Source organism: Eretmochelys imbricata, chromosome 4 (assembly GCF_965152235.1).
Source record: "Eretmochelys imbricata isolate rEreImb1 chromosome 4, rEreImb1.hap1, whole genome shotgun sequence".
In the NCBI taxonomy this organism is placed as follows: Eukaryota; Metazoa; Chordata; order Testudines; family Cheloniidae; genus Eretmochelys; species Eretmochelys imbricata.
The window spans coordinates 76264117-76286285 of record NC_135575.1 but is presented as its reverse complement, the minus strand read 5'-3'; the positions used below and the strand labels follow the sequence as shown (position 1 = coordinate 76286285).

Below are 22169 nucleotides of genomic sequence, written 5' to 3'. Positions count from 1 at the left end.
ACATGTCCACTTTCCCCACACATATTACCCAGAAGCTCAAGCCTGGTCAGCTGTGACTGCTGCATAGGACTTCTTCCTAGGTGACCTCTCAGAAGATCCAGACCTGAAAATATACACTTCAAGTCCTCCTAGTTTGTCACTATTTCCTCAATTGCTCACTCATGACAGATCTTTTGCCCCCTCATTAGCACTGGGATTCCTCTTTGTTTTGAAGAAAAACAAAAGACGCCACTTTAGATTCTAAAAAAAAAAAAATTGCTAATAGTAGTAGCAGATGGGCCATATGCAGTGGTGAGCTGGAGCCGGTTCCGCAAGGGACAACCGATTCTAAAAGGGCTTCTAAATTTAACCGGCCAAAAGTGGCGCCTTAGGTGCCGACTCCACAGGTGCTCCAGCCCTGGAGCACCCAAGGCGAAAATTTGATGCTTGCAGAGCACCCACCGGCAGCTCCCCGGCCCACCCCCAGCCCCAGCTCACCGCACCTCTGCTCTGCCTCCTCCCCTGAATGCGCCGCCCCGCTCTGCTTCTCCGCCCCACCCCCCCACCCCCGGCTTCTCACGAATCAGCTGTTCACGTTGGAAGCCGAGGTGGGCTGAGAAGCAAGCGACGGCTTCCCGCTCAGGCCTAGGGAGGCAGAGCGGAGGTGAGCTCAGGCGGGGGGGGGGGGGGCGAGGAGGGCCACCCGCACCGCAGCAGTAACCCGGGGGGGGGGCACACGCACAGGGGAACCGCTCCCCACCCCAGCTCACCTCCGCCACCCTGGGCCTGAGTGGGAAGCCACGGCCTGTTTCTCAGCTCTCCCCGGCTTCCTGCTGAACAGCTGATTCGCGGGAAGCCGGCAGGGGCCAGTGCGGAGAAGCAGAGCAGGGCAGTGGATTCAGGGGAGGAGGCAGAGCGGGGGCCGGGCGTGGGGAGCTGCCTGTGAGTGCTCTGCATCCACCAAATTTTCCCCATGGGTGCTCCAGCCCCGGAGCACCCAGGAAGTCGGTGCCTAAGGCGCCACTTTTGATGTGATCAGTGGGGGAGTGGCCTTTCCCCCTGTTCCCCCCAGCTACACTCCCCCGCCCCTAGGAGCCAGAGGGACCTGCCGGATGCTTCCTGGGAGCTGCCCCAGGTAAGCACCACTGGGACTCCCCACCTCGCCCCCCGGCAGGTGCCTCTGGCTCTTAGGGGTGGGGTGGGCACCCAGTACGGTGGCCCACAAGACCCTCCTGCCCGGTTCTGGGGGAAGTCAGGGGACAGGGAAGGGGGGTGGATGGGGCAGGGGTCCTGGGGCGGGCACCAAGGAACGCAGAGGAGTTGGATGGGGCAGGAGTCCCGGGGGACGGGGGTGGGCAACGATCCCCTTGTGGGGTGAGGAGATGTTGTTAAGATTTTGGCAGCTCATCACTGGCCATATGCCACCGTAGGCAACCTCCCCTACCCTCCCCTCCACAAACTTATCAAGCTCAGTCTTGAAACAAGTTAGGTTTTTTTGCCCAGACTGCTCCCCTTGGAAGGCTATTCCAGAACTTCACTCTTTTGATGGTTAGAAACCTTCGTCTAATTTCAAGTCCAAAGTTGTTGATGGCCAGTTTAAACCCATTTCTTCTTGTGCCAATATGGGCCCTTAGCTTAAATAACTCCTATTCATAGACGGTACATTACTCCTGCATAGCAAGTAGTTCTGTGTACTTTTAAAATATGTCTTTATTGAAATGAGCATACAAAGTGCATTATAGGGAGTCCTGCTCTGTTGCCACATCTACTGGAATTTCTATTTTTTTAAAATTATAATTATTAATTATTAATTATTATTATTACAAACATTGGCTCCAATCCTGAAAATACATGCACATGAGTCACATTAATTATGTGACTAGTCTCATTGAACTCAACCCAGTGATATCTACTCAGGTCCTTCAAGTTACTCAGATACATAAATGTTTACAGAATTAGGGACTATGTTTGTAAAATAGATCTCACATAGTAACTACAGTTGTTTCTATCTACACATCGGGTTTTATTTCATACACCACACCCAATACTATGGCATAGGAGTTCTTAAACTGAGTGCTATTACACTACAATTTCTGACATTTTAATGGCAACTACTAGGTCTATGATATAGGTATATCCCAAATTAAAAAGAATATTATCCTCCACGTCCAGTACACACAGCCTAGTCACCATCATTGTGCTCTATTTCCTTTGTCATTTCAGCAACTCTTCACAAAATGCAACAAGGCTCAAGAATATTTTTGTTGTAGTGGTATCATGGAAACTCAGCTACCCCTTACGTTACTATTCCTTCTGGAAGGAATTCTGAGACAAAAGGCATTTAGGTATTTTTAGCTCCCTAATGTTCAAAATGCTGCTGGACAATCCTCTTTCTGGAGTTTGGATTTTTTCTTGCACAATTGATTTACTCTTACAAATGGACTGCATATTGTCTGCTTCATCTCCACAAATAACACCAGATCCTCCTGTCACTATTCCTGCCTCCCCTTTCTTTCAGGTTCAGAGCTATACTGAACTAGAAATAACTACTTAGCAAATGGAATTTCTGAAGTAAATAAAAGAAAACAAAACAAAACTGAAAAGTTCAATTTATTTATGTCACAGTTCAGGACACCTGCACCTGTATTCCCCCTCTATGGTTTACCAAGGGTACCCTTTCTAAGGCTTCTGGCTCCGCAGTCATCACCTCTTCTGGCTACCCAGTCATCACCTCTCTTGAATGGAGATACAGGTCTCTCTCCCTTCTGACCAGCGTATGTTCAGACTGCAGAGTTCAGGCTGCACTGTAAATTCCCCAGCAAGTCAGACTGCCTGAGCAACCTGCTTTGCTTTTCTCCTCAGAGGCTATAAGCAACATAATTGCTCACAGTTATAAGTTACCAGCTTTTCCTAAGCAAGCACATTCACTCTTAAGGTGAAAGTGTTACAGAGAAAACATATTAAAAACAGTAAAAACTTACATGCATGTTAATAAGCATACCAGAGATCATTCCAATTGCAACAAGGACTCTGGTAGGAGTCAGTTCTTCAAACCCAACCAAGGGGTTTTTCTGTGGTCACAAGTTAAAAGCTATTAGCTCAGAATAGTCACACCCATGATTCTCTGAGTCACTCCTTTATACAGTTAGGGCCTCTGATCTTGTCCTCACATAACAAGTGAGCAGCAGACAAAAATCCCCTCCTGATGGCAAAATTTCAAAAGGCTGAGATCTTGAATAACCAGGGGGATACATTTGCATTTTAAGATAGTGAACTTGTAAGATACTTAAACTTAATTCGGTAAGGTTTTCCAGTATATTGCAGGAAATTGCTATATCTGTCACAATTTATTTTTGATTTTAACAAGTAGGAAATATGCTGTCAACAACACAAGGGCATCTGCTAAAGTGTACCCTGCTCACTGGCCAAAATTCAAAACCAAGTATAAATTAATCTAAGAGTCAGAGATGGTATAACTTGTACCTTCCTATCACCCCATGACATAAGAGTTACACCATTTTAACCTTAACTCAGAGGACCAAATTTAGAGGCAATGAATAAAAAGGGTATAAGTTACATATTAGTAAGGGATCTAGTCTAGATAAGAGGTGGGAAGACTGTGTATATTCCATCATTTTAGATTCCTTTACATGAATTTAGACTCGCCTCTGCATTTGGCCTTTTGCACTTCGATATATAATTTATCTTATAAATATAATTTAGAGCTATAAAACTATATTTGTAAAATTGGAAAAAGCCAAAGCTATATTATTTGTATATTTAAACAGAAAAACTATAGTAAAAAATATATCAACACTTAGCATAAATTGTTAATATTTTAAACATACTGTATAATATAAAAATAGGTGGCCAAGGTAGATATTAATTTAAAACATGCATTATAAATGAATGAATTTGATTTAGTGAAATACATTTTGACACAGCAGTTGTTTCTTGTCAGTTCAATGACCTACTCTGGGGATATTTCTCCTAGCTGTAATGTACATAATTCAAATGATAATCTGTTTATACACAGAGATGCTTTTTGTCTGAATTCATGCAAAGTTTTATAGGAGCTATAGTTTTGAGGTTTCATAGTTTTGAGCCATCAGTGGTGGATTTTAAAGCTGGTTATGTTACAGAATGTCATGTGTGGTAAAACAAGACAGAAAAATAAGAGTTTAATCACAAATGTAATGTAGAAATAAAATGAACTCTATGACACGAGGTCTAATCTTAACTATGGGTAGGTAATGTGTCGACTTCAAATAAAATGTTGTGGTCTCTCCTTTAACACACTCCTTGAACCCCTCAAAGATAAAAATTAATCAAATAATTGTGACACGGAGTGTTTGTGGAGCATTTGTATACAATGCTGCCCAAGGGAAACACGAGGAACAGGTAGAGGCACGGAAGTGTTGAGAATTATGGCAAACTGTGTTAAAAGGATTTAACTAGTGTAACGTATGAACACTGTATGGTTAGAGTACACAATAAGTGGTTTGTCTCAGACATTCCTTTCAGCTGCTAACTCAGACTTACATTATAACTGAGCAATGTTTAGAAATACACACTTAGACAAGCAGTAATTAGGTCACTGAATGGTGAAGGGGACAAAGCCCATGGATTTTCTCACACATCAGGAAGTAATTAAAAAAATTTCCTTGACTGAGACTCAGAAGATTTCAATGTTTGGGAGAGAAGGGTTACCTAGAAGAAAATTTTGAACATATATTGTAAGATTAAAAGACCTTTCCAATTCTCTGTGGTTGATGTGAATAGCCTGTTGTCTTTCTTGCATCTGATTAAGTCAACATACTAAAAAGGCTAAGAAACTTTTAAAAGTAGAAATGGGTTGAAGCCACATAATTCAGATGCCAGAATGGAGTTTGAACACCTAAAGTCCCTGGTGGTTCAGTCCATCATAATGAAAGGATCCACTTGTGAAATTTGGATCTGTGTTCAAATTTCCATTTTCCTATTGTTCAAGGCTGTTAGGTTTTGGGAAAGGCTACTCTCAAACACTTGATTTTGGGTGGGAAGGAGGGAGTTAGCATGCAGAGTTCAAAATCATGAGAACTCCATCAGCTCCTTAGAAGGAAATTTAGAGAACAATTCAGCATTGGGGGGGGGGGGGAGATTTGGAGGGTTCAGTTCTCTGGTTGGAAATCCCAGCAGGAATTCTACTAGTATTCCTTCTAGCAGCTCCTGGGGCATGCTGGAGCAGTAACTCCACTGCCCTCACAGAGGGTACCACATGCTCCTAGATTCACCTCCAGCCAGTTCTGGAACAAGGGGGTGAGGGGAGGGAGAAATGACAGGAACATGCCCCCACGCATATTTTGCACCTCCCCACTTACCTTCAGAAAGTTAACACCTGCAGTGCACAGGGAGAGTAGGGGCTGTTTACTCCCATGAGACTCCAGACTGCTACTAGGCGTGGTTAATATGTGTAGCTCTTTGTGCTCTCCCTCAACTTAGCCACCTGCTGACCAATCAGCCAGAATCTGGCCCTGGGTTAATATTTCCACTGTCTGGCCATGACACGGATTGTTATACCACTGATTCTGTGTGAACAGCTACTTGGACTGAATTATACAGGAACCTTCCTAAAGCTACAATTATGATACACACGGGGCTTTTTTTGTTTGTTTTTTTAGCATACAGCTGTGGGGATAGGGAGGCAGGCATGTAGGAACATTATCACAGTCTGATAGTGATTTGGTAGCTAATCTCAATAGTTTTTCTTCTGGTCTTGCACCTGCTTCAAAACAAAAATGTCTTTTCAAACCAACTCTAGCCTTAGTCCTGCAAAGAGACCTGCTGGATTCCACCTGTATACCTCCACCTGATTGTGGCCTAAATTGTTTCCGAGCGATTTAGATCCAGGAAAAATAAAAGAGCATATAAGGCACTATTTCAAAATTACACTACCACTTCGCAAGATTTAAATCAATGGGCCTGTACTCTCCATAGTAAAGAGAGGGTGAGGTTTTCAAAAGCACCCAAGGGAGTTAGGCATCCAACTTCCTTAGGCACTTTTGAAAATCTCCCTCTCCAACTATTTGACCATATGTTTTCAGGAGGATCCACATAAATAACTGTCAGCCTAGATCGGCTTGATTGAGATGAGTGCTGATCCCCTTTGGCTGACCGATATAATGGAACCTACTATTTTTCTCGTCTCATATAATTTGTGTAGGATACTGGTATTTGGTGCATCACACGTATTTTAAAAACTTTGCAGTAGATTTATGGGTTGTTGTTCTGTTTGTTTTTCTAGTTGGATATACAATGAACGATCTAATTTTTGAATGGCAAGAAAAGGGAGCTGTACAGGTAGCAGAAGGGCTCACACTACCACAGTTTCTGTTGAAAGAAGAGAAAGATTTATGTTATTGCACCAAACATTACAATACAGGTAGGAGAGTTTCTGAGTCCAATACAACTGGAAAGACAGCTGCTGCTATTTTCTGGTGTTTTAAATGCATAATTTAACTCATCTGAAGCTTATAACACTACAATACACACAGAATACCATGCCCTTAAAGTATTAACATAATGAAACAAAACGGTTGCCTCATGGTTGAAAAGATTTCTAAATGTTCTTATAAAAGTTTATGTAGGAAAGACGGACATCTGAAATACATCAGTTATGCAGAGACGGGTCAGCCAGGCTTCATTGTTCTGCAAAAGGGCAGAACCTTGCACCTGTGTGGAGCTGCATTAACTTCAGTGGGGCTTCACATGGGCACAGGAGTCTTCCTGCATAGAGTCCTTGGCAGCATTGGGGCCTTATACTGCATCACCTCCAGAATTATTTGAAAGATGTGTCCCAGTGGTTAAATCTGTATATAGGAAATACTAGGCATTGCTTTTTCAATAATAAAAGTATAATCATCATTCTTATTTATTATTTGTCATTGTATAAAAATGTGACTGTCCAATTCTCAATCCACAAATACACAGAGCAAAAGCTAAACCCCCCAGGATTCCACCCTCACGATTTTTTTAATTTTGTTTAAAAAAAAAAACAAAAACCAACCACCCTCTGGTGCTCCCAATCATTACTCTTTATTCAGTAAGGTTTGTCCAGTACATTGCAGGAAATTGCCATGTGTTACCATTTATTTTTTATTTTAACAAGTAGGAAATATGCTGTCAGCAGACTTTATTCCTCACCTTCACAAGTTCCAGCTTGCGTCCCTCGACTGTACTCCTATAGACAATACCACTATGCTTTTAGTAAATAAAGTATTATTGACCTTGTTATTATTAATGGGGAAACTGGAAGAAAGCATAACCTGCCGAGGCCCAAATGTGGGATTCAATGGCTGACAAAGACTTCGAGTCTTTGAGGTCCACGAAAAAATTATTCATGCAGGAAACAAACTATTGTGGGATTCAATTCCTTTAGTATGTGTGTATGTGTGTGTGTCGGGGGGAGCCCTAACACCTTTGCTTCCCTCTTCTTTATTTGTGATGGAAATAATTTTGAACAATTAATGTGAGAGAACACCCAATTTGTGTGGGAGATAGTTAATTTTGGGACATGAATCATGTCCCTTCAAATGATAGACTTCTGAGAAGTATGGCACAAAATTAGGGATAATATTTCGGGCACCTAAATATGTTGACTGTTATTTAACGGTTCCTTGGAGGAAGGGGTGGAGTGGGGGCAGGCCTGGGCGGTGGGAGGTGGAGCACACCCCCACCTCCCGGGTAGAGAGGAAGTCAGTACCTATCCATTCTAGACGGAGGAGCAGCCCCTAGGCAACTGTGGGGAGACTGCATTATATCAGGAGGCACACTATTCCCCAGCACAGGCAGAACCCGGGCAGCACAAAGATAACTTAAGGTCACCTTTGTGTCTACTGCCCCCAGCCTGTGCCTTCAGGATACGCCTCTCAGGAGGTCCAGCTCACAGTCTAGCCTGGAGGCTTTAGTTTGTTTTCCAGTCTTCATCATGGGGTTAATTCCATGAGACTGGAAGGTTTTTTTGAGGAGGATGGGGGAGGCTGTTTTAGACCTTCCATCTTTTGTCTTTTTTAAAGTTGGCATCATGATTATCCACTGTTGTGTGGGCAATAATAGTCACTGGCAAGAGAATGCAATAACCCGAGTTTTTCATTTCCATTCATTATGTTATGCTAATATGTGATCGCTTATGTGCAGTTTGCGCTTAAGGACTCCTTGTTTATCTAGGGCACTCGTAATGTGAACCTGTGCACTGATACTCCATCAAAAAGATAGTATGAGGAGAAATAATTGATCATCATTTTTGAAAACTGAAACCTCTCACCCAAGCATACATCAGAATAGATTTAAAGGGTTATTCAAAAAAAGATAGGTTTCAGAGTAACAGCCGTGTTAGTCTGTATTCGCAAAAAGAAAAGGATTACTTGTGGCACCTTAGAGACTAACCAATTTATTTGAGCATGAGCTTTCGTGAGCTACAGCTCACTTCATCGGATGCATACCGTGGAAACTGCAGCAGATATTATATACACACAGAGATCATGAAACAATACCTCCTCCCAGCAGGAGAGTGAGTTTGTGTGTAGGGGGGTGGAGGGTGAGAAAACCTGGATTTGTGCTGGAAATGGCCCAACTTGATGATCACTTTAGATAAGCTATTACCAGCAGGACAGTGGGGTGGGAGGAGGTATTGTTTCATGATCTCTGTGTGTATATAATATCTGCTGCAGTTTCCACGGTATGCATCCGATGAAGTGAGCTGTAGCTCATGAAAGCTCATGCTCAAATAAATTGGTTAGTCTCTAAGGTGCCACAAGTACTCCTTTTCTTTTTTCAAAAAAAGATGCTTCACAACTGCAGATAGCATTTGCTAAAAGTGCCCAGCTATCATTTCAATATAGATGTAGTTTCAACACAAGGTATGAAGCTCTTTTCTGAGGCCTGGTCTACACTAAAAAGTTAGGTTGAAGGAAGCTGCCTTAAGTCGACCTATTAATGTATGTGTCTACACTAACGGGTCCTTTTTGCCGACCTAAGGTGCCTCTAATGTCAACTTCTATAATCCACTTCTGTGAGAGGCGTAGTGATAATTTGATTTTCATGGTTCGACTGCGAGATAGTGCACATGCAGTGTTGTGTAATTCGACTTAATTGGCCTCCACAATGCTCATCTGTGACCACTCTGGAGATCATTCTCAAGTCTGCTGCACTGCAGACAGGTATACAGGAAACAGCCCCTCCCCTGCTAAAGGCCCAAGAATTTTTGATTTCCCATTTTCTGTACTATCAACATTGGGAACATGCCAGCTTGAGCACAGCTGATCATAGAGACTACATGCCCCAAATGTGCTCCAGCCTAGTCTGCACAGGAGGTGGTGGATCTCATCGCTGTGTGGGGAGAAAAGTCTGTGCAGGCAGAGCCCCGATCCAGCAGAAGAAACGCTGACATCTATGCAACAATCACTAGTGGAATGGGGAGAAGGGCTACGCGAGGGACTCCCAGCAGTGCCGTGTGAAAATAAAAGAACTTTGCCAAGTGTAGCAGAAGGCAAGGGAGGTGAACAGTCGTTCTGGTGCTGAACTCCACACATGCCGGGTCTACAATGAGCTGCATGTGATTCTCTTGGGTGACCCTACCAGCACTCCCACAAGCAACGTGGACACCTCACAGCTGTGAGAGTCTAGGGACAACAAGGACGACGATATGGTAAATGAGAAAGAGGAGGAGGAGAAGGAGAATGGATCCATTCTCCCCGAGAGCCATGAAATATTTTTAACCTTGGAGCCCTGTGGGTCGCAGGACATTACAGTGGCTGATCATGATGCCAGGGAAAGCACCTCTGGTGAGTATACAGTTACGATCAAAGTCCAGTTAAACTTGAGCAGGGACACACATTCGGTGGATTGCACGTTTATTGTGAAGAAAAAGTGAGGTACTGTGGCTCTCTGCTTACAAGAGGCCATTCCAGAAAAGACTGTTTATGTGAACTGGGATAGCCCAGGATATTTCTAGGAAACTTTCATGGAGATACTATGCAATCCTTTGATGCAGGTTACTGCTCAGGGCAGTCTTATTTCTTCCACCAGGGTAGGACACTTTCCCATGCAACTCCTGAATTAATTCTGCTGGCATTATTCCAGTACACAGCATAGCAGCATAAGGACTGGGTCTATAACCAGACGCTTGCAGCATCTACTTCCTTTCTGCCTCTATTATCCTCAGGAGACTGATATCACATAGGGTTGCCTAGGGGAAACAGGGAAAGTTCTTGTTAAAAGTACTCTTACAAGGGAAAAAAAAAACAAAGGGCACGTAGACCTACCCCACCTCTGCACATTCCGGATTGCCAAACCACACGGGCGCTAATGTGCCTTTACTGTGCTTGGCATGGGTCGCCAAGTAGTTTAAAGTGGCTGATAGGGGACTGTGGCCCCTCATGAGAGATTCCACAATTTGGGAGTGAAAATGATCCCCCTCCTGCCATTCGTAAACAGCTTCCTGTGGTGCTATGGGGAAGGGCGATTGTTCGACTAGATACCTTTGCTCCTGACATGAGCCTTCCATAAACTTCATTAAAAGTGAGGTCACTCATGAGCCCGGGGGGTGGGGGGGGGGCTACTCACCAGGGCTGGAGCAGCAAAACGGCACAGTGAACGGTTACGGGTTCTGATTCTGTAATGGCTTGCACCTAGTGTAATAAGGGTTGGGGTTTTTTATGAAAACGGCCTTGCTATGGAAACATTTTATTCATGTAAAATGGCTCCTTTATTTTTTCCCCATGACTGACAGCTGGAAATGTGTCCTTCGGCATGTCTTCAACACCTGAAAGCAGACTTTCACTGATTAGAAGGAGGAGAAAGAGAAGGTGGGAGGACATGTTCACCAAGATAACGAACGCCTCCGGGATAGCTGACACAGAGCTAAGAGCATGGAGGATTTCGCTGTCCAAGAAGTTAGACGTGGACATGGAGAGCAGGAAAGCTTCCAATGAGCAAGAGCGTGTGGCGCAGGATGAGATGCTTCAGATTATGAGGGACTAAGCAGACATGTTGAGGCGTTTGGTTGAACAGAAGTAGGGTCGAGTCCCTCTGCAGACTCTGGTGGACAGCCAGCCAGCATTGCTTGGCACAGAATCACACTCCCCAAAGTGTTCCATGAGGTGTGGGCGAAAAGTCCATTATCCCCTTTCACTTAACTCCGGGGGACGGTACAAGGAACAGAAGGCACCCATTCCCAGCCCTCTGATGGTCTGGAATGAGGTGTCACGTTACACAGATGAAAATGTTTCTCTCGTTCCAACTTTATAACCCCTTTTCCCCAAGGTTACCTTTTTTTTCCTGTTCTCCCTTTTTACTTTGTTTCTTAAATAAAGTAAATGGATCTAAGAAATAATTGTTCTTTACTGAGTAGAGGCAGTGGGCTTGGGCTGGGGGTTGGCTTTACAGGGACAGTGATACAAGCCAGGTGAAGGTTTAGGAAAGCACAGTGCAGACAAGCAGCTTGCCTTACTGTGACTCATTATTGAAATGGCTTTTCAAAGCCTCGTGGATACACAGAATCCCTTGCTGTGCTCTTCTTATTGCCCTGGTGTCCGGCTGCTCAAAAATGGCTGCCATGAGATCTGTCTCACCTGCCCACCCCTGAGGAAAATTTCCCCCCTTTTTCCCCACATATATTATGGAGCACACTGCAGACAGCTATAACCATGGAGATGTTCTCTTCACTAAGGTCCAACCTTGTTAGTAAACTCCTCCAGCACCTTTTGAAAATACCAAAGGCACATTCAACCATTCTGCACTTGCTGAGCCTATAGTTAAACCGTTCCTTATCGCTGTTCAGATGGCTGGTGTAGGGATTCATGAGCCATGGGAGCAAGGGGTAGGCTGGGTCCACCAGGGTAACTATAGCATCTCAAAGTTGTCAATGTTCATTTTGTGGTCTGGAAAGAAAGTCCCAGATTGCAGCTTTTTGAACAGACCCAAGTCCTTAAAGACTCACACGTCATGAACCTTTCTTGTCCATCCTACGTTGATGTTGGTGAAATGTTCCCTGTGATCCACCAGGACCTGCAACACCATTGAAAAGTATCCCTTTCAGTTTATGTACTCTTTGGCAAGGTGGCCTGGTGTCGAGATGAGGATATGTGTGACATCTATCGCCCCACCACAATCAGGAAACCCCATTATGGCCAAACCACCCACTATGTCCTGCACATTTCCCAGACTCACTACTCCTTGTAGCAAAAGTCGATTAATGGCCCTGCACACTTGGAGCACAGCAGCTCCCATGGTTGATTTACCTACTCCAAATTGATTCCCCACTGACCGGTAACTGTCTGGCGTTGCAAGCATCCGAATAGCGATTGCCACTCGCTTCTCCACCGTCAGAGCAGCTTTCATTTTTGTGTTGCTGAACTGCAGGGCGGGGGAAAGTTCTGTACAAAGTGCATGGAAGGTGGCCTTCCGCATTCAAAAGTTCTGCAGCCACTGCTCATCATCCCATATCTGCAAAATGATGTGTTTGTTTTATTGGACCAGAAACAACGCTCAGAGTGAGCTGCTCTGTGACTGCCAGCAGCAACTGTGAATTGCTTTTTTCAGAGGCTTAGAGCAGGGCTGCTTGCAGGACATCGCTATGTTTGTGCAGCGGACCCTACTTTGGCTCTGGAAATACTGCAGGAGAAGACACGAGGTGTTTGAAATGTTCACAGCAAGAGCGCACAACTAAGGTGGTGCCATGCTTCTGGGGTATGCACAGCAGTTTCAAGGTGCAAAAACCACTGGGTTGTTTTCTGTTGAGCACAGTGCATCATAGGATGCCAGCGCAATGTTCCCATTTTCCCCTGAGACAATGTTTTGGTCCCATAAGGCATTGCACAAACTTCCCAAAACACACTGCGGCAAGTTGCACTTTGGGATAGCTACCCACGATGCACTGCTTTGTGCGCTGATGCAGGCACTGCTAGTGAAGATGCACTCCATCGAGACAATGAGCATGGTGTGACCATGCACAATCGACTTAATTCAGAGGCTCAAGGTCAAATTAGATAAAGTCGACTTAACTTTGTAGTCGAGACAAGGCCTAGGTTTGCTGTAAATAACACAATCAGGAGACAACCTGTGAGATATATTAACATTAACTGGTGATGTTTCAGCATGGTACGCAGAAGCAGACTTGTCCGAGTCTCCTGGGTGCTCCATGTGTAACAGAAAATTTACCCCTCTAAGTACACTTAGGACATTTGGGAACTTGCAACTGCTTCCAAATATAGGAACATAATTCCAAAAACAGACGATAACAATGGCCTGTCTCATCCTGTTTCCAACAGTGCTACCATCACTCAGCATCATCCCTGCTCACTCCACTTTGGGTCCACATGGCACTGCTGCCAGCGATATGCAAAATTCCCATTCATTGCTCCACAAAACATATGATGCCAACACAGGCATAATAACCAGAAAATTACTAGTTCAGTTCCCACCCACTTTTGCAACCTACAGAGATGGTTTTGCCTTCCTCACATTAACTCGTCCATAATACACAATCTACAGCACACATGTGTCCTCCCTTCGTGGTCACATAAAAACATGCAAACTTAACACTGACCACAGACAAGTTCCAACTACTGAAAAAAAATGAATCAAACACACCATACTTCCTAATCACACACTACAAACAAAAATGCCCCCAAATTGTAAACCTCACTACCAACTGTTTCCATTTAAAACAATTCCATCCATCCAACACGACTTTTAAGCAACTTAAAATCTGCCTGCACACACCAACCATCCATTTTAAGGCTATACCTGTTTGTTATCTGAGCAATCAGAAAACAATTATTTCTAAAAAAATCTGCAAGGCCAAAGCTACGGGTTGCATGTTTTCCATGAAGGGAGACTGGCATATGTTTTGTGAGTAGTTGTGGACAATGAAGTGTGATAAAGATGAAATCATGGTTGTAAATTGTAATGGTAGGTGAAGACTTAACTAGTTTCCAGGCTTTTTTGTGGTTGCACTGGTGGTGTATGCACTTGAGTAACCTTAAATAATCCTTAATGATGAATTAATTTTTCAGAAGTTGTTTTGTTTTCCTTATGAAATTTTCTGACAGGGGAGGAGGAGGTGGTATGTTGTTAAGCAGCATTTCAGAAACGACAAGAACAGAATAACTCTTAAACAACTGCATGTCATTCTGAGCAAAAAAGTGTTTTACTGACCACAGTAAACTCAGCTAACCCATTTGCCTAATAGTGACACTGATAGTGGGTCAGTGAAGAAAGAAACTAAGAGCAACTGATCTTCTTTTGACAAAGGAGTATTAATGCCAGTCAGCAACTGTCTGTTCATGGACTTCAGCTCATTGTGCCCCTACTTCCAAAAAAAAACAAAAAACAAAAAACAGCACAGAAAAAAACAAAAACGGATTGCTGCTGGCTGGCTACATAATAGAAAAAGAAATCAAACACCTGTACGTCATTTGGACAAAGCTGTACATGTACCACCATTGATGCAACAACCACATGCCTGTTTCTTCACTAAGAATTCTTGGTTAAAGACAAACTCCAGATCAGAAATAGGAGCTTTTCAAAGGCACAAAGACCAGGTAGGCAGCTACCTGCCATTGATCTTTGTGCTTTTGAAAATCTCTCCCTCTAGAAACACATTTTTCCTCCATTCTCCTTTCTTTCATGTCCTGTTCTTTAAAGTGAATGTTTGCTTGTTATATGTTGATGCTGAAGCTGATGAGACATGTTAATAGGACTGGCTGAACATTTTCCATTGAAAGTGTGTTTTGATGAAATATTGGGTTTTCAGCTAAATAACGTTTTTCATAAATAGTGTCTGCTTTGCATAGAAAATTTTGATTTTTTTATCCAAAAATTATTAAAACCAACATATTTTGATTCTGAAATGTTGCTGCAGTGCCTCATGGGAGTTGTAGTCTATGTATCTTATGCTCCCATTTCTCCTACGTGGGCCAAGCTCCCCAGCTGGACTTCATCTCTCATGACGCATTGTGGCCATACAACTGTCACTTTCTTTCACCAAGTGGGAATATCATCATGCACCATGGAAGATGTAGTCCAGCCAGGGAGCCTTGCCCATAGGGGAGAATGAGAAGATGAGGTACCTAAACTACAGTTTCCTGAGGCAGCATTTCAGGATTGAAACATTTTGGTTTTCAGTTGAAATATTTCAGCTTTTAGCAAAAAAATGGGTTTCCGATTTTGGCCAAAATCTCAAAATTTTCTGTAGTAAAAAAAAAGTGTTTTCCAAACAGCTCTAAAATCAGACAAATCTGAAATGGAACTCTTTTGATTAAATACACTAATCCAGGTTCTCTGAAGGCATTTGGAGTCACTCGAGGCCCAGTTCTGGATTTAAGTTGTGCAGTTTGGAAAGCCTTCTATTAACTTCAGTGGACTTTGTGAAAACAGAGGAAAAATGATCTAATAAATCTCAGCTGTGTACAATCGTGGTAAGGATGCCAGTATTAAACAGATTTGTTAGTAAAAAGGTGAAGCTTTTCACAGTTTCAGTCATTAGAAGTAATAGCTATGAGGGCAGAACTGGGCCCCTCGGAGTGTAAGCATAAAAAACTACTAAAGCAGATTGGCACGCATGTATCCTGCATCAGCTGAACACACGGATTCGATTAAACAGTATTCAAAATGTGACCAATCACGTAACATTGAGAATTCCAATCTTATTTGCTTTGAGGTTCCAGTGTGAGCTAAGTTGAGTGAGAAAAGAAGCATCATCATTTGAGCGGTTTTCTCTGGGATGGTAATTCAGCCACAGCTAAGTGTTGCAAAGCTGTAATTTTTTGATATTTCACATGTTGAAAAGTTAGGTACTCCACTGCTTATAAAACTACTCTCAAAGCATCTAACAGCAAGTAATGTGTAAATGAGTTTTCTAGCAGACCCACACATCTACAGTCTCACATGCTATAGAGCTATCAACCCTGCCTCTGCTTCATCAGTGTTGCCAGCTTTGATTACACATTTGTCAAATTTTCTAACAAGCACATAGATGCTTCCTCCCATGCTTCTCTTGTGCATGAGAGAAGCTCCCTATCAAAGCCTTCAGAACCACTATATTAACTGCTTTCAAGTCTCTCCTTAAACTCACTTTTGCCATGATGCCTTCAAAACACCTGATGATATTTAGGAAGCTGGTGTCCTGTAGGATTATTACATTAATCAGAATCATCTCACTGTTACTTGTGCTCCATCTGTCCATCTGCCATACATTTGTTGACTCCACTTGTTGTCTCTTGTCTTCTATTTAGGTTATAAGCTCTTTGGAGCAGCGAGCATCTTTTCTTCATATGTATGTATGGTGACTAGTGCAATAGGGAAAATGATGGTGTTGGGGGACAAGCCATTCTATATTATGGAGGAATTGGGATTTGTTCAACTGATTAAGTTATTGTGGCCTAGATATCAGTTCCCCTCCAGCAAATATTTTCTCCAAAATGTGATTCCTGCTGCATAGTGACAAGTCCACCTTTAGTAATAATGCTGAAACCTGAAAGTTGTTCTTTTTTTAAGGTAGATATGTTGGCATCAAAGCAACAAAACCCAGCCTCTCTTTGAGACAACAGGGATTTAAAAAACAAACAAACATTTTCCATTAGCACCCAGCCCTTATTCTGTCAGATGCCTATCTGAATACACAGTTGGCCAGAGAGACAGCATCCAGATGATGTCCCGGTACAATGGCAATTACACAGTAAGGCTTTTAATGACTGTAGTCTAAGCATTCTGGGCATTTTGAGTACACCTCCAAGCTCTTCAGAAAACTTTGTTCATAGAAGCAGCCATCTGTAGTTAGCATAATTACAGTCAGCCAGGAGTTGGTCAAGCACTTAAATCAATATTTATCTGCTGTCACCAACTGCATATCTAACAGAACTGGGCCTCAGTGTAAATCAGCTCACTCAGGATATTGTAGCCAGGTGGAATTCAAGATATTATATACTTTAGCACCTGCTGGAGAACATATAGTTCTGATATTATTCTACTCTGAGGACTTAAAGAAAAATCTCTTACTCCATCCCAGTTGAACTTAGCAGAGTGGTTCAAATTATTGAGTGCTCTCATGAGTTAACCTGACAGGTGAGTTTTGGAGATTCCAATATGACTTTTGTACTGCCAGCTATTAGACTCCTGACAGTCCATCTCAATTCAGGATATCTAGATCAAGGGTTCTGAAACATGAAAATACAGAAATTTCTGTCTGAACAATTCAGTCTCTCTGAGGCTGAGAAAAGCTATGCTGTGGCTTGAATTTTGGGTCCCTAATGCTAGCTATACCTATTCTATCTCTGAGTCAAATTGTGTAATACCAGTGCTGCCAGACAGAGATGGGATGAAGAACACAAAGAAAGGAAATAAGAATACCAGAGATGGTGAATGACACTGGAAAACAGGGCCAAACATGAAGAAAATAACTGTACTTGGAAACTTCCTGTACGTGGAGATGCCAGGGGAAGAGTGACAACTTTTCTAGCTCTAATCACTACAGTCATTCTAAGAGATTCAGCTGACATACTCAAAAAACTCACTGTTCCAAATACTGGTGTATCTACTCTGTCTGGCGGAGATGAAAGCCTATTGGGCTTCACATCTTAAAGTCCTCAACATGACTTTCCTACATATCCTACTCAGCAGCGTTCACTCTGAAAGCCTGTCCAGATGTGCTAGCAATATCTACTTTCTGGGGGTACATCTACATTACAGCACAGACAAGCTTCCCAGCTCAGGCAGACAGACTCTCACTATCTGGGGCTTGAGCTAGCACATAAAAATAGCAGGGTGGACATTGCAGCACCAGCAGAGACTCAGGCTAGCCACCCAAGGGGGGTTGGGTGGGCTTAATAAAGCTTTCTCCCAGCTGCAGTGTCAACATACCCTTGAAGGCTGGAATTTTCAAACTCCCATTGACTTCTGTGTGGAAGGATTAGGCCCTTTATTTTTACAATGCGAGATACCGTTAAAATCTTTGCCTTGATATGGCCTTTTGGGACCCAAGTTCTTTTCTGTGGAAGTACCTATTTGTGTAAATGTCCTTAACAAACAAACAGTTAACTCTTGACTGCAATATCAATAGCCAATAGAAGTGTCTTCCTCCTAGTTCCGTTCGGTTTCATATTCCCCGCCCCCTGAGCATAATTAATTAGTCACTTAGTCTCAATACCCTTTCTTTGCCAGCTGCGGTTTTTTGGTGGTGGGTTGTTTTTTGGTAAGTGCCTGCAATCATGGTACTACCACAAAAGCCCCACAGACTGCCATCAACCTGATAGCCATTAGCATGTGTGAGTCATTACACTGACAGCATTCAGGAAACAAACATTACTAATATTAACATTCCGTGCTAGTTTCACAGTGGTTGGCCTGCATGGCCTCATTCTCTCAATATACACACGTGCTCCAACCAGGGAATCCCGGCACTGATGCTGATAACAGTGAAATCCTGCCTCTCCATGTCAGTACCAGTGGTGATATTACAGTGGAAGCATGCATACATCTGAGAAGATGCAGAGCACCACTGTCTGTGCACACACAGTATTCCATGACAGCAGCAGTTATTGCCTCTGCTGTGCTTGTAAATTCAGCATTCCACCCCCACTTAACCTCCCTGTAAAGAAGTGTCTCTGGGGCACCACCCTGCATGGGTTGGGCCCCCCTGCAACAAGCAATGCATAGACTCAGACTTTCAGGTCAGAAGGGGCCATCATAATCATCTAGTCTGACCTCCTGCACAGTGCAGGCCACAGAACCTCACCCACCCATTACTGTAGTAGACCCCTCACCTCTGCCTGAGTTACTGAAGTCATCAAATCATGATTTTAAGACTTCAAGTTGCAGCGAATCCACCATTTACACAAGTTTAAACCTGCAAGTGACCCGTGCCCCATGCTGCACAGGAAGGTGAATCACACCCTCCCCCGCAAGGGTTTGTGTGTCTTAACTTAACATTGCTGCTTAACTTAAATGACTCCTCTCCCTTCCTGGTATTTATCCCTCTGATGTATTTAAAAGGGGGCAATCATGTCTCCTGTTAGCCTTCTTTTGGTTAGGCTAAATAAGTCAAGCTCTTTGAGTCTCCTCTTATAAGGTAGGTTTTCCATTCCACAGATCATTTTAGTAGCCCTTCTCTGCACCTCTACCAGTTTGAATTCATATTTCTTAAACATGGGAGACCTGAACTCCACACAGTATTCTCACCAATGCCTTGTATAATGGTAGTAACACTTTCCAGTCTCTGTAGGAAATATCTCACCTGGTGCATCCTAGGACTGCATTAGCCTTTTTCACAGCTGCATCTCATTGGTGGCTCATAGTCATCCGGTGATCATCCAGTACACCCAGGTCGTCCCCTCCTCCTGTCACTTCCAACTGATTTGTTCCCAGTTTATAGGAAGAAATTCTTGTTATTAGTCCTTAAGTGCATGACCTTGCACTTTGCACTATTCAATTTCTATTACTCCAGTTTACAAGATCATCCAGATCTTCTTGTACGATATTCCAGTCCTCCTCTATATTGGCAATACCTCCCAACTTTCTGTCATCCACAATTTTCATTAGCACACTCCCACTTTTTGTGCCATTTAAAAATGTTAAATAAAATTGGTTCCAAAACTGATCCCCGAGGAGCTCCACTAGTAACCTCCCTCCAACCTGACAGTTCACCTGTCAGTATTACCCATTGTAGTCTCCCCTTTAGCCAGTTCCTTATCTATCTTTCAATTCTCATGTTAATCCCCATCTTCTCCAATTTAACGGATATAGTTCCAAAAGAGAAATCATCAAATGCCTTACTGAAATCCAGGTAGATTAGATCTACTGCATTTCTTTTGTCTAAAAAGTCAGTTATCTTCTCAAAGAAGGAGATCAGGTTGGTCTGGCATGATCTACATTTTGTAAAACCATGTTGTATTTTATCCCAATTACTGTTCACCTTTATGTCCTCAACTACTTTCTTTTTTAAAATTTGTCCCAAACCTTTAATACAACAACTGAGGTCAAACACACACATCACTCCCCCCACCCCTACCTCGTCTTAAAAATATGAATTATATTAGCAATTCTCCAGTCATGGGGTATGATCTCTAAGTTTACAGATTTCATTAAAAATCCTTGCTATTGGGCTTTCAATTTGTGTGCAAATTCATTTAAGAATCTTGGATGGAAATTATCTCCTGCTTCCCCCCCCCGATGTAGTCCCATTAAATTGTTTGGAGTTTGATTTCCACCTCAGATGTGGTAATTTCTACCTCCATATCCTTGTTACCATTAGCCACTGTGCTACTATCCCTAAGCTCTTCATTAACCTTATTAAAAACTGAGGTAAAGTATTTGTTTAGGTGTTGGGTCATGCCTAGATTATCTTTAATCTCCACCCCATCCTCAGCGTTTAGCAGTCCAACTTCTTCTTTCCTTGATTCTCTCTTACTTATATGGCTATAGAACCTTTTCCTATTGGTTTTAATTCCCTTTGCAAGGGTCAATTCTGCTCGGCTTTTGGCAGTTCTCACTTTATCCCTACACTTCCTGACCCACATAGGTTTAGCAAAGTCCAGGCCCCAGCCCCTTTGTCCTTGTAATGTGCCCCATCCTTGCAGGCCTGCTTACTTTGTGGGGGAAAGCAAAAATGCAGAGAACAAGTTCCTCCTATGGTCAACAAAAAGGTCAGTGGCTCTGACCTTACTTCAGGGTGTTTGGGAAGCAAATTTACTGGAGCCCTTAACACCCAGGTAACCACACCAGTCTCTCCCTACTGGGCTTGGTTCTGGGGTTCATTGGACTCCTTGGAGTTTTTGGGGGGTCCGTCTGACATAGAGGTTCCTCCTCCGGCTGGTGCAAGAATCACTCCCTTCTCAGGGTTTCCCCCTTGCTGACTACAGCTTCCTCTTTTTGCAGCCCTCCTCCTTACCAATCGTGATTGGCAGGGCCAGAGAGGCAGGGCTATCTTCGCACACAGAGCATCCCTAGCCCCTACTCATCTTTTAATAAGAAATGAGATACCTAGGTCAAGATTGGAAAATGGAGACAAAAGAAGGGAGTTGAGAGGAAAAAGGAAAATGAGGTTGTATGGCATCTGAAAGCTGGGTGGGTTTTTTATCCAAAGAGGACCATCTGAGGAAAAAGCATGGGATTGCTGATTGGAGAAAGAGACCAGGGGACTGTTAAGGAGTATTAAGTTCTCAGAGCAAAGGTCACAAGCATAGTTGTGCAGAACCTTCAATACAAGGATGCAAAAATTTAGAGCCAGTGCAGATATTCAAGTATGCGGATGGAAAGGTGAAACTGCTAAGAGAGATGACTTTATCTGCAGCATTTTGAATAGACTGGAGGGAGAGATGTGGGGTGAAATCTTGACCCCACTGAAGTCAATGGCAAGATTCCCCATTTACTTCAGTCGGCCAGGATTTCACCAGTGGATCAGAGAGGCCACAGAAGGGGCAGTTGAAAAAGTTGAAGCAACGCAAGGCATGTGCCAGGGTTTTATGGTAGGATTGGGCTGCTAGAGAAATCAGCAGTACTAGAGAATTCTCTTTAGAAGTCACAGACAGAGATTATGAGTGAAGCGAATGGTTGAGTTGGTAGCTATAAAACTCCTTAAGATTATTTTCTCTAGTTTTAAAATAGGATTTTTGCATTGGACAGTTGGGTTCCATCACCATAGTCTTACTTAAATCTAGACACTTGTGTTACTTCACAGAAATAAGGATTACTCTCCATTAAATTTACTACAAAAATCTACAGACAAGATTAATGGCTTTATAACAAAGCTACCTTAAGGAAAAATAAATGATACACTTTACCAGCCATTTAATTTGTCCAGAAGTAGAGTATGTAAGAAATTTTAACTCAGCTTGGAAATTGATTTCTCAAATAACACTGTTTCAGTACAAAGATAATACAGGATGATACATTAATGTGATAATAAGCATGGGATTTTGTATAAACCCATGGGTAAAAGTGGGTCAGAAAAAATAATTGGTATAACTTATTGCAAAATCAACATCTTCTGGAATAACTGCACACCTTTTAAATAATATTAATATAAATGCATCCATCCAAAATCCAGAATGATTAAAATGCATTCATTCAAATAATCACAGAGATCCATTGTGAAATATAATTTCTGCTGTCAATAAATATATCAGTAATATTGCCTTCAAATGCTAATATTTAGT

At 42.8% G+C, this 22169-nt stretch overlaps 1 protein-coding gene across 1 annotated transcript in view; it reads left to right on the top strand.

Moving 5' to 3' along the window:
- Window positions 1-22169, top strand: part of GLRA3 (glycine receptor alpha 3) — a 119845-nt gene that overhangs the window by 82633 nt on the left and 15043 nt on the right. The window contains exon 5 of the mRNA XM_077814515.1: window positions 6263-6400. Within this exon, the coding sequence (XP_077670641.1) occupies window positions 6263-6400 (138 nt within the window). The remainder of the gene's footprint in view (window positions 1-6262; window positions 6401-22169) is intronic.